At 51.3% G+C, this 14,361-nt stretch overlaps 5 protein-coding genes across 5 annotated transcripts; 2 read left to right on the top strand and 3 right to left on the bottom strand.

Moving 5' to 3' along the window:
- Window positions 1-325: 325 nt before the first annotated feature.
- On the top strand, window positions 326-1,955 carry NEUTE1DRAFT_144116 (uncharacterized protein; the record flags this gene model as incomplete). The annotated part of the gene is made up of 1 exon (XM_009849665.1): window positions 326-1,955. The coding sequence occupies one exon, from the start codon at window positions 326-328 to the stop codon at window positions 1,385-1,387; it is 1,062 nt and encodes a 353-aa protein (XP_009847967.1).
- A 139-nt stretch (window positions 1,956-2,094) lies between these two features.
- Window positions 2,095-6,258, bottom strand: NEUTE1DRAFT_57489 (uncharacterized protein; the record flags this gene model as incomplete). Its single annotated transcript, XM_009848994.1, has 4 exons — window positions 2,095-2,263; window positions 2,337-5,985; window positions 6,051-6,144; window positions 6,228-6,258. The coding sequence occupies 4 exons, from the start codon at window positions 6,256-6,258 to the stop codon at window positions 2,234-2,236; spliced, it is 3,804 nt and encodes a 1,267-aa protein (XP_009847296.1).
- A 1,831-nt stretch (window positions 6,259-8,089) lies between these two features.
- Window positions 8,090-10,066, top strand: NEUTE1DRAFT_144114 (uncharacterized protein; the record flags this gene model as incomplete). Its single annotated transcript, XM_009849664.1, has 1 exon — window positions 8,090-10,066. The coding sequence occupies one exon, from the start codon at window positions 8,090-8,092 to the stop codon at window positions 9,815-9,817; it is 1,728 nt and encodes a 575-aa protein (XP_009847966.1).
- A 923-nt stretch (window positions 10,067-10,989) lies between these two features.
- NEUTE1DRAFT_107346 (uncharacterized protein) lies at window positions 10,990-11,784 on the bottom strand (the record flags this gene model as incomplete). Its single annotated transcript, XM_009849663.1, has 1 exon — window positions 10,990-11,784. The coding sequence occupies one exon, from the start codon at window positions 11,782-11,784 to the stop codon at window positions 10,990-10,992; it is 795 nt and encodes a 264-aa protein (XP_009847965.1).
- A 1,430-nt stretch (window positions 11,785-13,214) lies between these two features.
- On the bottom strand, window positions 13,215-13,839 carry NEUTE1DRAFT_37285 (uncharacterized protein; the record flags this gene model as incomplete). The annotated part of the gene is made up of 2 exons (XM_009848882.1): window positions 13,215-13,286; window positions 13,363-13,839. 2 exons carry the CDS (start codon window positions 13,837-13,839, stop codon window positions 13,215-13,217), a joined length of 549 nt encoding a protein of 182 aa, XP_009847184.1.
- Window positions 13,840-14,361: the final 522 nt, after the last annotated feature.

The following is a 14,361-nucleotide window of genomic DNA, read 5'->3' as shown; positions in this document are numbered from 1 at the left end:
TTTCTTTTTACGGACCGTGACTGCGAATCTTTCGCTGGACTGGCAATCCTTCGATTTCATACCTGGAATATCAAAGTCGTGACATCGCAGGCCCGGGCATCCTTCTTTTCGCTCACTATCACCAATATATCTTATCGCCGCCGGCCGGGTGTCTATTTTTCGTCGACTCTCGTCCCATACTGTCACTCTCAGCGCTGGTCACTTCTCGTCACCCAACAACAGCAGTTCACCTATTGATCAACCAACATACACCGCACACCCACCACCACTGGAAGGAAATTGACAACAAAAGGGAGCGCACCCGCAACGGGGCCAGTCGCCAAACATGGACATCGCCAAAACCCTCATCCGCTGCGTCGTGCGCGCCTTCTACAGCACGCAAGAGATCCTGATCATTGACGCCCTTGTCCAGCACTCCTGCCTCCGTGACGACGACCTCGGTCATCTGATGAAGCTGGGCAACAAAGACCTACACAAAGCGTGCGCCGGCCTCCGCGACGCCCGCTTCCTGGTCGTGCACACGCGACCCGAGCTCCAGGCGGGAAAGACGCGCCCGCAGAACAAGACGTACTACTACATCGACTACCGACAGACCATCGACGCCATCAAGTGGCGGGTGTACAAGACCGACAAGGACATGCAAGGGATTGCCAAGCCGTCCGAGGAAAACAAGGAGTACGTGTGCCCGCGCGTGGGTTGTGAAGCGCAGTGGAGCCAAATGGAGGTTCTCGACTCGGTCTCCTCGCGCGGGTTTACCTGTCAAAGATGCGGCGCCGTGCTGGAGCAGGCCAAAGAGCGCGAGGCCCCCGGGCATCAGCAGCTGTCGAGGATGAACAACCAGTTCAAGTTCATGACGGATATGCTGCAGGAGGTCGACAAGGTAGTCATACCCGAATGCAACTTTGATCTGGCACTGGCGAACGCCAGGCCCATCGTCAGACTGGAGACGCACGAGGTGGCGCCTAGCGTGCCGGTGGACACGGCGCTCAACAAGCCGAGCGCCGTCAAGGGTTTGGCCAACACGGGCCCCAAGACGATGCAGGTGATCATCTCGACGGGCGATGATGATGCGGAGCAGGCGGAGGCGGCGAGGAAGAGGCAGGAGGAGCTGCTGAGGCAGAACGCGCTGCCGGAATGGATCACGTCCAGCTCGGTACCGACGACGGGCGGATTCAAGGGTAGTGGTCCAGCTGCTGCGTCGCTGCTTGATTCGTCGTCGGCGGTCAATGATGAAGCGGCGGTTAAGGATGAACCTCCAGCTAAGAAGGTCAAGATGGAGATCCAGGGCGATATCTCTGTGAAGGATGAAGAGCACATGCCTATGAGCTTCAAGATGGAGGGCGGCGATGAGGAGGAGGACGATCTCGAGTTTGAGGATGTCATGTGAGCAGAGTAAACAGATCTGGCACAACTCAAAGGGAGAAAAGAACGAGAATGAAAGGCTCTAAGGAGACTGGCGAAAGATACGAACTTTAACATGTATTGGCGGGAACATCATCGATCACTCTATGATGATCACGATGGTTACTGTGATATGAGGTTGGTCATAGAGTCGGCTCATGCGGTCCTTGGACGTCAAATTTACCGCACGAAACCACAAACTACATCAGATTGGTTTTACCAGATAAGATTGGGTATGATACGCACAGCAAAAAAGCAACCAAGCATGCGTCAAAGAGGGATATGGGAAACACGTGGGAACAGCTGCTGCTCCTTTAAACATTAGAGATCTGAAGCATCTGAGAATTGGGGTAGGGGGGGAAAAATCCACCGAGTGGGCATGGTTACTTCCTTCACACGAAAGGAAAACTTCATAAATTATAGAGAAGGAAGTGGAACTCGAGGTTTGAAGCTCATTCTTCGGAGACAGAAGGACTCGTCATTGCTTCAGTTTGCTTCTATTCCTTGAGCACAGCCAATTTGTACATAGACGAATGCAGCACATATCTGAACACAAGCAAAAAGATACCACAATATGAGGATGGGAGGCAAGGGGGGTCATTAAAAGGAACAAACTAGAAGAGCGAGAGAAGCACATCTATCCTTGAAACCATTATGCAGTTGAGCTACCCTTTACTTGATTGATGGTACCTTCCTTTGAACTCCTTCCGATCGATTTGTTTACACTGCCCGCCCGCCTGAAGTGGTTTCACCCAGTTCACACACATAACCATCAGATCCCCGCCGCCTAACGGGAGGCCATACATGACATGGCATTACACGAAGTCCTCCACTACCAATGACTACTTAGTTGTACTTGCGAAGCTGTAGTGATAATCCGTGTTAGTATACGATCCTCAAATGGTCAGCAACAACAAGGGGGAAAAGAAACTCACATCCAACGTCAAAGTCTTGGAGCTATTCACGTCCTGATCGCGATAAACGCCCACCAAGCTCTCGCTATCTTGAAACAGCCCAGCCTTGAGACTGATGACGATAAATTGCATTCCAGGACCCGCATGCTCGCGGATGTACTTCTTGATCTTTTCCACATTGGCATTATCCAGCGCCGCGTCCACCTCGTCCAGCACGAAAAAGGGTGACGGCTGGTAACTGTGGATCGCAAAGAGCAGCGCTAGCGCCGCCATGGTTTTCTCACCGCCCGACAGGTGCTCCATGTCGCGGAACCGCTTGAGCGGCGGCATGGCGTGGTACTTGATGCCCGACAGGTAGGGGGTATCCGTGTCCTCCTCGATATCCAGGTACGCCTGCCCACCGAGCGGATAGGCGTCTGAGCGTGTGAGGTCCTTGTACACGTGCGTGATCTGCTCCTGAATGTGCGTGAAGGCCTTGTTGAAGAGCTCGAACCGCTTGTCCTTGACCTGGTTGAAGGCATCCCGTGCCGCCTTGAGGGCGGCGCGCGAGTCCTCAAAGTCCTTTTCCGTGGACTCGAGGCGCGACTTGACCGACTCGAGACGCTCGATGGCGCGCATGTTGGGGTTGAGCTTCTCGATCTCGGCGGTAAGGGCCGAGATCTTTTCTTGCAGCTTCTCTTCGACTTCGTCGTTCGGGTCTTGAAGTAGTGCGTCATCGAGGTTGTCGTAGTTAATTTCAACACCGTAGTCGTCCATGGCAGCTTCGAGAAGCTCGGCTTCCTGGTCTTCATCCTCGCCATCAACATCCATGGCATCCTGGTCCTTCTGGAGTAACATGTCCTCGTTTGGAATGTCGTCGAGAGAGCCTTGTTGAAGAGGAATCTGGATCTGCTCAAGCTTGCATCTCCTGAGCAGGGCAAGCTTTTGAGCACTACTCTGCTGAACTGTAGCCTCCAGATTGCTGATCTCCTTCAACCTGACTTCTATGTCTCTGCTCCTCCTCTGTAGGTCTTGCTTGGCCTCCTGAACCTTCTTGGTCTTTTCTGCGTGGGAGACCTTGAGCTCTTCTAGACTCTGCTCAAGCTCCTCGAGCGCCTCCCGGTCTTCCGCCAGTTCCTCTTCGATCGATGCTTTCTCTTGTCGGTATGTATCGAGATCTCGTTCATGCCGTTGTAGGGTCCGTTCTAGCGAGTGTATCCTGTCGCTGGTCGCCGTGTGCTGTGACGTTTCCCATGTGATGTTGCTCTGGATGCGTTGTTTTTGGATATCAAAGTCTTGCCGCTTCTGGGCAGCTTCTTGTTCCAAAGTGCCCTGCTGGGCTTCGTAGGCACGGACGTTCTCGTAGCCCAGTCTCTTGCAGAAATCTTTAAAGATCTTATCCTCGACGTCTGAGATGGCTTTTTCGAACTTCTGTACCGTTGCCCGCGTCCGCTCCAGCTCACCGTGCTTTTCCTCATACTTGGGCTCGTAGTCGTCCAGCTGCCGCTCCTGATGATCGAGCTCTTTCTGTTTGCTCTTGAGATTCTTCTCAAAGGCGGCCAGTTCACCTTCCTGAATCTTGAGGCGTTGTTCAAGCGCTGTGAATTCAACCAGCAAAGCATCCTCCTTGGCGGTTCGTCGCCCAGAGTGCGCCAAAGCTGCCACCTCGTCTTTCAATGACTGTGCCATCCGTTGCAGATTTTGGATGTCATGTTCCTCAAACCGACGCTTGCCGCCCTTCTCATTAGGTAAACGGCCACCAGTCATGGTACCAGCCTTGTGAATCACGAAACCTTCCAGCGTGACAGCCTTGACTTGGATCTTTCTACCGTATACGATGTCCTTTGCGATATGGAGATTGTCGCAGACGACAGATCCACCACAAGCGTAGCTGATGGCACGCTCGAGGGAAGGATCAAAGTCAATTGTATCAATGGTCAGTCGTGCTCCGGAAATGCCCTTAACTGCCGAAACTGAGCTGTTGACCTTGATGTTGTCGAGCGGAATAAACGTCAAGGGAGGAAACCGCTGCTCCTTGAGATACTGCACGCAGTCCATCCCAACCTTCTCGGTGTCCACCACAACTGCATCGAAGTCACGTCCAAGGGCTGTGATGACCGCCTCGTCAAATTTTTTCTGTTTGGGTTTGCAAAGATCTCCAACCCGGCCTCGGACACCTGGGTAGATGCGCCTGAGGTCGCTGATCATGTTCCTCAATCTTGTCTCCTTCTCATTCTGACGCCGGCCAGATTCCGCATCCTCCAGCTTGCGAAGGATTTCCCGCAGCTTCTCCTCCTGGGCGGTTCTGGTCTGGTTTATCCTTACGCGCTCAGACTGGAGTTTGTTATACTCTTTCTTCTTCGCGGCGATATCGCTTCGGAGTTGTTGTACCGCGTCCTGGCTGGCGTCTTTTCTATCCTTGATCGACTGAACCTCGGTCTGCAGCTTTTCAATAGCGGCCTCAAAGTTGTCGATTTTCCCTTTCAGGCTGTTGACGGTGACCTCGTCACTCTTGAGCTGGCGCGTGAGGTTGGCCAGCTTGGCCCGGTTGTCGGCAGTTTTCTTCATAGCTTCGGCTTGAAGACTAGTATATTCCTTGCGGTCCTCATCACTAAGCTCCTTGCCTTGCTTCTTGAGTGTTTCGGCCCATTGCTTTTCGAACTGCTGCTGCGCTTTCTCCACGGTGGCGAGGTCCTTTTGCAATTTGGAGATGCTAGATGCTTGGCTGTCGCGGTCCTTTTTCACCTCGACAATGCGCTTCCGTAGCACACCCATATCTTGGGTGCTTTGCGCAATCTTTTCGTCGATTGGCACAAGACTGTTTTCCTTGTCTTCAATGTCCTTTTCCTTGGCCTTGATGTTCCTCTCAACCTTGCCCATCTCACGTCCTACCGTAGCCTGCTCCTTGCGAGCAGCATCCAGTTTGTTTTCAAAGGCTTCAACATTCCGACGGAACTCTTTAAGGTTTTCCTGGTGCTCCTGGATTTGCGCGCTAGACTCGTCCATGACCTTCTGAAAGTGATATAGCTTCCACAGGATATGGGTAATGACGGCCTCATCTCGTTCTTCGGTTTTCCGTTGGAAGTTTTCGGCCTCTTTCTTTTGTTCCTGATACTGCTTGATTTCCGAGTTGATGCCTCTTCTCCGGTGCAGCTGGAAATTCTGGTTCTCAGCAGCCTGCTCAACCTCGGCCTGCAACTTCTCATAATCGGCCTTGTATTCAAGACTTCCGGATATCTGTTCGATCAAGCGTGTAAGATCTTGAGGCGACTGCGAGGCAATGGCCTCAACGTCTCCCTGGAAAACCAGGAAGTTACGCGCCTTGATCAGGATATTTTCAGCCTCAAGCGCATCGTTGTATTGCTGGGCGGTAACCACTCTATCGTTGATGCGGTACTCGCTGGATCCACTATTTGTAATGGTTCGCTTCCACCGTTGCTCGTCGCCAGCATCGTCTTCGTAGACGGCCATGACCCAAGCCGTCTTGGGGTCGTTCCTCGAGGATCGTTGGGAAGGATCTTCGTCTTCGCCGTCTTCGTGCCCATTGACGCCGTTAGTAGCGGGGGCAGCGGTGCCATCTTCTTGGATTTTCGAGGTTTTCATGACACGGCCACGGTAGACGAGGTCTCGGAGATGGGTCGATCGGAGGTGTGACGATTTGATGCCCAAGACGAAGGAGATGGCATCCATCCTAGCAAGGCGCGCGCCCGTCAATATGAAAGCAGTCCCTACCGACCGCAAGCTGGTGCAACTTACGAATTTGACTTTCCAGAGCCATTGGGGCCGATGATGGAGGTGAAGTAGGAGTCGCCGAACAGGAGGGTGTGGTGGCCCTTGTAGGACTTGAAGTCTGGTTTACGGCAAACATGGTGAGTTTCGGCACGCTCGCGACCAAGGTGTCGTGCTTCGCGAAGAGCAGAATTCAAGACCTACTGAAAAGCTCGAGACGGATGAGCTTGCCCATGTTTGCGGTTGTTGATGTCCTGCAGGAGGACGCGCCGAAGGTATGCGAATGGGAATACTGGTTATAGTGTTGTTGAGCTAGCGCAGACGATACTCGCTAGAAATGGAGACTCGACGCGCTCCAACATGAATCCGCGGCGCGATCGGGGAACATCAAAAGGCGCGTAAACAGGACGAGGGTGGTGCGATGGGTTGGAATCGCAACCAAGCTTGGAATCGCAGGCAGATGTGGGCGCGGTAGCGGCAACAAGGTCGACCGGGTTAATCCAGTGTCGCGACTTCGTTTCCCCAATAATTTGCCCAGGGCAGGTCGCCAAGGTAGAGCATCTGTCGCATCCTGCAGGAGGTGGGGGAGTGCTGCACAGGCACTCGGAGCGATTGAAGGACAGACAGATGGGCGCTTGGACCATCCAACGCTTCAGTTCATTCGAGCTGTGCGGGATTAGGGGTTAGGGTTATAGCCCATGACTTACAAGTAGCCATGTCCACCTTGTCTTTTCGAGTATTACACCACAGGAAGCTGAAGGAGATCAAATCCCAAACGGTTTGAGAACAACACGAGGATACCTTACTTGGTAGAGGTTGTATCCGCAGCACATGTAGGTTTTTTGTTTGTTTCGCTGATAAATTTAGCCTTGCTTTAGGACACCTAACCGGCGAGCATTAAGAGGCAGCGATGTTCTGGACCTGCCTTTGTGGAACTCGTACTCACAGCCAAGGATGCTACGGGTCTTTCCAGCCTTACGAAACAAACGAAATCAAGCTTTCAATGTTCCGGATCTTCTCGGATCTCTTGACGAGGACCTTCTGTGCTCGATAGAGTTCAGTGACTCTCATCGGTTGACAGCAAAACGACCAAGATGTGGCGTAAATGGCTCGACTGACACGACAGATTGTGGCAGTTTTCCAGGGTTCTAAGTTCTGATACACTAAAATCTGCAGCCATAACGTCAGCGCGCCAATGGTCGCATTCTCTGCCAATGTTAGGCCTGCTTGCATCACATGCTGGGAGAACCTGCATCCATACACCGTCAGAACCGTCATTGGAGACCTTGCACCAACGACACTAACACGCCGTCCGTCGTCAGTCGTCACAAGGTCTTCTTCTTTTTCCAGTTCAAATCCGAGACATTGAGAGTCACACGTGGTCCAATTTTTTTTTTATCATCTACTTTCTCCCCATCTCCCCAGCCTTTAATCTGATCAAATTCAGACCACGTGTATCCATCTTATCCAAGTCTCTTATCTATCCTCCACGCCGAGTTCAGTATCGTGAAGTCTATCTGCAGCGATATCACCATAATTCACGTGTGCATATGTCATTTTCCGGTGCATCCCGTCTCTTCTTTTCCCTGCAAAGCTGTTTGACGGGAGCCAACAAGAATCCCCGACCCGCCACTGCCTGCATGCTGGAAACACAACACAACTTTTGCAACGCGCTGCAGCCCAATCTTGACGACAATCATCTCGTCTCGAGCTTGGTGCTCCACATTTGATCATCTAGAAATAGCTACGACATCCCCTCGACCCCAAAAGCACCTGCTGCCGCTTTCACTTCCGCCAATTACACTACCTATGGTACCCGACAAGCCTTCTCCATCTATTGACGTCGCCATTTGAAGGCTGTGTAAGTAAATCTCCACCACATGAGGGGTTCCGACTAGTACATATCAAACATGAACATACCATCTTTCCCTGCGATGGCCATCATGTCTCCGCGGATTTAGTCTGACCCATTGCCCCTTCACAGAAACCCTATTCCTTCCATATCACCCATTTGGATAACATTGTCGTATTTTGAGCAAGAACATATAGAACACGAATCACCAACCATGGCCGATCTGGCGGAACCGGAGATCAGTCTCCCGGTGTCGGGACTGAGCCACAAGTCAGAAGGCGCACCGTCTACCGATGGCGAGGCCATCTTGACCCCAGACACCCCCTCAACACCGCCTCTGAACTCTTCGCCCGGAGAACATGATCCGAATACCCCAACTCTCGATGTCACGACCCCGAAAAGTCCAGCCGTATTATCGAGGAACTCGTCGTTTTCGGGTAGCATAAGCAGCACTCTTCACGATGAGTGGGATGTCTTTCCCCCTCTCGATCGCTTGACTGTTCTCGACCTTCTCGATAATTTCGCGCTCCCTCAGCAGCTGGAGAAGTTGCAAAGAGGCATCCACGCCCGAACAGAGAAGATGCGCAAGTCCGGCGAGGCCCTGAAAGAAAAGAGTGCGATCGCTCGAGAGCGCATGGTAGATGAATGGCGCAAACGGGTCCCCACGGCCGAGGAGCAGCTGGAGCGATACAAAAAGCGGATGCGCGTCAACGTTGATAAGCTAGGAAAGCGCTGGAACGACACCAAGGTCATCACTCTCCGCGAGAAAGTAGCCTTCATCTTCGGCGTCATGAACATCTTTATCAGCGGTTACTTGATCGGCGCCTTCCCCGAATGGTTCCATATCTGGTACACTGTTCAGATCCTCTATTTCATGCCCATACGGTTCTACCGCTACCACAAGCAGGGCTACCACTACTTCCTTGCTGACCTCTGTTACTTTGTCAACTTCCTCCTGCTCCTCAGCCTGTGGGTGTTCCCTGGCTCGAAGCGCCTCTTCACCGCCGTCTATTGCTTAGCCTACGGCAACAATGCCATAGCCATCATCATGTGGCGCAACTCCCTGGTCTTTCACAGTCTCGACAAGGTCACCTCGCTCTTCATTCACATCATGCCGTGCGCCACCTTGCACTGCATTGTGCACCTCCTCGACCCAGCCGAACAGCGCAAGCGCTTTCCGTCCATCTGGACCATCAAGACCTCTCCGCCCGGCTCCCCGACCGCCTACGCCAACGTCATCTCCATGCTGGCCTGGTCCACGATCCCGTACGCCATCTGGCAGCTCGCGTACTACTTCTTTATCACGGTCCGGCGCCGCGACAAGATCGCCGCCGGCCGCCCCACCTCGTTCACATGGCTGCGCAAGTCGTACTCCAAAAACTGGCTGGGCAAGGCGATCCTGAACCTGCCCGACTCCCTGCAGGAGCCGGCCTTCATGCTGATCCAGTACACGTACGCGGTCCTGACCATGCTGCCCTGCCCGCTCTGGTTCTACTACCGCTGGCTGTCGGCCGTCTTTCTCATGGGCGTGTTTACATGGTCCGTATACAACGGGTCTACATACTACATCGACGTGTTCGGCAAGCGCTTCCAGAAGGAGCTCGAGGCCATGAAGGCCGAGGTGGCAAAGTGGCAGCATAGCCCTGACGGCATGGTGCATAGCCCGACGTTGACGCCGCATGCCGGAGCGCAGGAGGAGGAGAACAAGAGGCTTGGTGAGCCGACCAAGAACAACAACAACAACACTGACAGCAATGACAGTTCGGGTTCGAGCACAAGCAGTTTGGATAACATTCCGCTTTTGACTGAGGAGAAGAGCGAACCGCCTGCTAGCGCGACCGCGACCGCGACTGGTGCGGAAGTGGATGGTGGTGCGAAGGATGTGGCGAGGGCGAGGAGGCCGGGTGCAGAGTTGTTTACTGCTGGGGCGGCGCCGTCTTGATGTACTACTGTGTTTTTTTTTTTATTAAACCGAGCATGTTATGATCTGATATGAGTCGATATACGGCTGTTCTTTTTGGTTTCATATACAGATAGGTACCTGTTCCATGCCATGAATAGCGAGGCAGCACTGCCGTGTTGATGTTCATGGAAACGGCTTGGTGCGGCAGCAGGATTGCTTGAGTGAAGGTCAAATCACCCATATCTTTACGTTTTGATATCCTTAATGTTCACTATCTGTTTACACCCGTTCTCAGTTCGTCTACCAGGTGATGATGTATGATTGCTATGTCGTGTATCATGTGGATTCGGCATGGCATTTTGTTCCTTCTTTTCTTTTGGGCATTGAGGCCACCATGATACGCAGCATGAAAAATACGAAGGGCGCTTAATTCGCAAAGCTGATGGACAAAATCAGATTCTTGACGTAGCTGACTATCTGCCTACTAGCTATCTGCGAAAACCTCAGCCCAACTACTGCGAAGATAGCTCACCTCAACTGTCAACCAGTCAATCATATCTCCGGGTTCGTTGTCTAGATAGCCGAGTATTCACAGAATCCCGAGGCCGCTGCGTCTTCTCTACCGAGATATGATGGTTCTGTAAGGTCAGCCTCGCATCTTCCTGTGTCTGTTACCTGAAAGATGTCGATGGCTAAAATGATGTACGAATACTGTCGTCAGTTGGGCTGGATAAAGGAAAGGCTGGCTTGGTTGAATCAGACTTTCGTGTCATGTCGTCAGCTGAACTGGGAAGAAAAAGAGAGTGTGTGTTGTCTCAAACTTGGTCGTTAAACACGTTGGGATAGACACCGACGGGTATGAATGAAGAAGAAGAAAAAAAACAGGCCGGGAGAAACTAGAAGTAAGTGACCATGAGGCGTGAGTTTGGGTAGTATGCCGTTGTCTGTTTGTAGGACTCGGAGTCTGAGAGTCTGTGTGTTGCTTGGTGAACCGATATGGCTACATGTATCGATGATCGTGACTATGAGGCGTGAGTTTGGGTAATATGCCGTTGTCTGTTTGTAGGCCGCGGAATTTGAGTGTCTGTGTTTTGCTTGGTGATCCAATATGGCTATCGATGATCAAATCTGGAAGTTGAATAGTATCGCTTTCGGTAGTCCCAGTGGCAGGTAAACTTCCTGGTTGCTTTGCCGTCAAATACGGTCAACACTCAGAGCTCCATTTGAAGAGCTTCAATCAGCCCATGAAGCTTTTTGAAAGGCTCTAGCTTCTTTTTGAGAAAAGCAGCGGTCTCTTGAACACTGGAGAGGTCGTTCAGTGCCTTCACATCATCAGGCCTTAACTGAAGTAGCTCAAAGATCGAGGTGCTCTTCAATGTGTCTACCGTCCAAGCATCCCTGATGTCTAGCTTCGAGTAGAACTGAATCATACGCTCAACTTCTGAGATTTTCTGCCCGAGCTTCTCCTCGGCTTTATCACAAAGCTTCAGAAACTCCCGGTAATCCACATTCTGCATTTCCTTTTCGGCGGCTGTGTGTGCAAATGACGCCAAGTCCCACACAATGCTGATGCATGGACTAATCCCAGGCAATTTGTGAACTTGACCAAGAAGCTCCTTAACGGCTTTCAGCGCATCCCGTCTATTGCCGATGACAAAAGAAATGTTGCGAAAGATACTGTGGTAAGTGTGATCTGATTGCTTCCACCTCTTAATGAAGAGGCGGCCGAAGCCGTCCATCCCAATTTCCTCGAGGATGTCCCTGGGATTGGAGATGGAAATGTCCGTCGCAGTCACAAGTTTTTCGAAATCGTCCATGAATTCAATGGCGCTGGTGGCGTTGAAAAGAATTGCTTCGTCTGAGATACGACTTGAGTCAGGTTCCTCCAAGATCCGCGTCAGACGATGGATTCTCTTCCTCGCGTCGTCGATGCCCTGGCTTTCGGAGTCTTGTGCTGCGTCACGCTTACGCTTCCGAGAAGCACCATGCTGTGACGAGGACGACATGGTGGTGGTATGAGTCAATAGCACGTCGTATAAGACCAAACCAATCCTGTACTGCTCTGCGCAACAGTTTGGCCGTGTAGAAGGTATATGTTGGAGGCTGGAAAAGCGACAATGAAAAAAGGGCTTGATTGGAGTTGTCTAACGGAAGAGGAGAAACGGAAACCAGGGCAGCCTAAATACCCAGGAAGGGAGTGCCAGTGAATGGGCAAGGCCAGTGAATGGACGGCCCTAGGCACGGACTTCCAACAGTATAACTTTTATCTACTATAGTCTGAGTTAAATCTGATATCGCTCGAAGAATTTGGTCGCGAAACGTTACCGAGGGTGAACTTGACCCGACGAATGGGAGATAAAACGAAGGCGAAAGAGAAAATACTTGTCGATAATAAAATATGTCACTGAAATGCAGTCCTACGGCGCGATGTGCCTTCCGTATTCTCTCGAACGAGGATCAAGGCTGGGGTAGTCACAGGGTCGAAGGTCTGAGGGTTGAGTGTGTCGTGGTAATCAGGTTCCCATTGCCTGCTGCCGAAGCAGCAAAAATGAGTGGCTTGAGAGCACCAGGCTTGTGAGAACAAAAGGGCCTTGACAAGGTTAATGTAGGTAGCGGAGGGGACTGCTTTGGCCAACTGAGGCTACCTTGGCGAGAACCAAAGCTCGAGACGGTTCTTGGAACGGAAGAGAAGTTTGCGTTTGAGTTCGAGGAAGAAGAGGTCCTTTTATAGTACACCTTCAGACGAGATAGCAAAGTTGAGATGAACGAGAAACAAGACGTTTGCTCCCCTGGAGCGTCTAATAACTATAATGCTTCGTCTTTAACGCTGACATTGATCGACCAGGCTTCGATTGATACGTGGACCAGCGTAGCACCCGATGGATGATGAATGTCATGATGTTGATTCTCTAACTGTTGAGAGAGCTGAAGGCTCCGTTGACGGGCCTTATATGCAGCTCATGCCCTGAGGTAGCTGCTTCCCTCAACGGGTCCCATCGTGTGCCTCGTGGTTTCCTCACGGGAAACCCCGTGTCATCGATCTTGACACCACAAGTTTGACAGACTTGGTCTTGTTTTTTAATCTCGTGCTACCTATGTATTTCCCTCCCATTGTCTGCCTGTACCGATGATCTTACAAATACACGAACACTGCCAGATGGTGGCAGCTAAGATGCTTCGTTCCGAGCAGATAATTCTCAAAGCGGAAACGACACTTCTCGGAGCGAAGGCATACTGATCTTGCCAGTCCAACATAACTCCCAGCTTCATGATTGCTCGGGATTGAAGCCAAATATAAACAACACACGGTAATTTTCGAGAATGCTACGAACGCGAGAAGCAGTCTGAAGAAACTTCTCAAGATTCCCCGATAGAGAAATCCTCCCCTCAACATATGTCTCCAGAGTAGGTCGGTCGCCTCTCAAAAGATGAGCCTCTATGCTTCGCCAATCAACGTCGCGTAACCCAAAGGCATGACAAATGTCACTGATCCTCCCACTCTTGATTTCTGACAATTGCATTTCAAGTAACGTCTTTTGTGCAAGCACTTTCATTCCTTGTATTTTGTGGCAGAAAGTGCCAACAATTTCTGCGGCGCTATCCAATATGGTCTCCGGGATGGGATGTTCGGAATTCCCAAGCTCCTGGACACCCCATAAGAGCGTGAACCACGGGAAATGCTCGGGGTATCTGGGACCTTCTGCACGCCAGATTTCCCTGATATCGTGGAGGAGCTCCTTCACAAGCGACATCAAGATTGACCGGGCTTCTCTTACTTTTCTGACATGTATGAACTCTTTCGCGAAGCTTTTGCACAACGAGTCAGGGGTGTGAACCTGAATTCTGCCAAACTGATCGATGGAAAAGTTGTCTAGCAACTCGCTTCCGAGTAATTCCAGTTGTTCAACGGCATGAAGTCCATTTAGGAGTCGGACTTTGTCGGTGTAGATTTTCTCGGACGTCTTGTCGGGTAGGTTGATGAGACGTAGAATACTTTGTCGTTGCTCCACCTCTTCTTCGAGACGACGTAGAGATTCAGCTACATTGTTGGCAGGGTTCATTTTGCCTCGAATGGATGCGAGAAACTTATGTGAACTGCACGGTGCCCTTCAAGATGAACCATGTACCGATATGCGGAAGATGAAGAAAGACCTTGTTCGGTCCCCCCTAATGTCAATGTAAATTCACAGCTCTGCCCTATCTCAACGTGTTAGCGACAGATAGCTAGGTACCTCTGCTAAGGACCCGCCATGGCATAAACCAAATTGATGGAAGATAGATGCATCGATTCTGGCGGAAACTCACCGAATGAATTGACTAGGACTTCTGTCTTCACTGACGTAGACCTTTGACGCCTTGGAGGGACAACATACAAACCCAGTTGTAGTGGAAATGAGACTTCGCCAGAGCAAGCTCGCAAAGTGCTTCAAGCCAGAGAATTTGCGATCTTGGTGGGGAAAAGAAGCCGTCCGTAAATTCGAAAAAGTGAATATAAGGCAAATGAGTAAAGGCCAAAAAAAAGCAAATCGGTCATGTGATTATTGTGACGAGCAAATGGAACCAACAAGTGTGTTTTGAGGAGG

The sequence above is a fragment of the Neurospora tetrasperma genome (assembly GCF_000213175.1).
Source record: "Neurospora tetrasperma FGSC 2508 unplaced genomic scaffold NEUTE1scaffold_1, whole genome shotgun sequence".
Taxonomy (NCBI): Eukaryota; Fungi; Ascomycota; class Sordariomycetes; order Sordariales; family Sordariaceae; genus Neurospora; species Neurospora tetrasperma.
The sequence above is the reverse complement of the archived record's forward strand: the minus strand, read 5'-3'. Positions and strand labels throughout refer to the sequence as shown.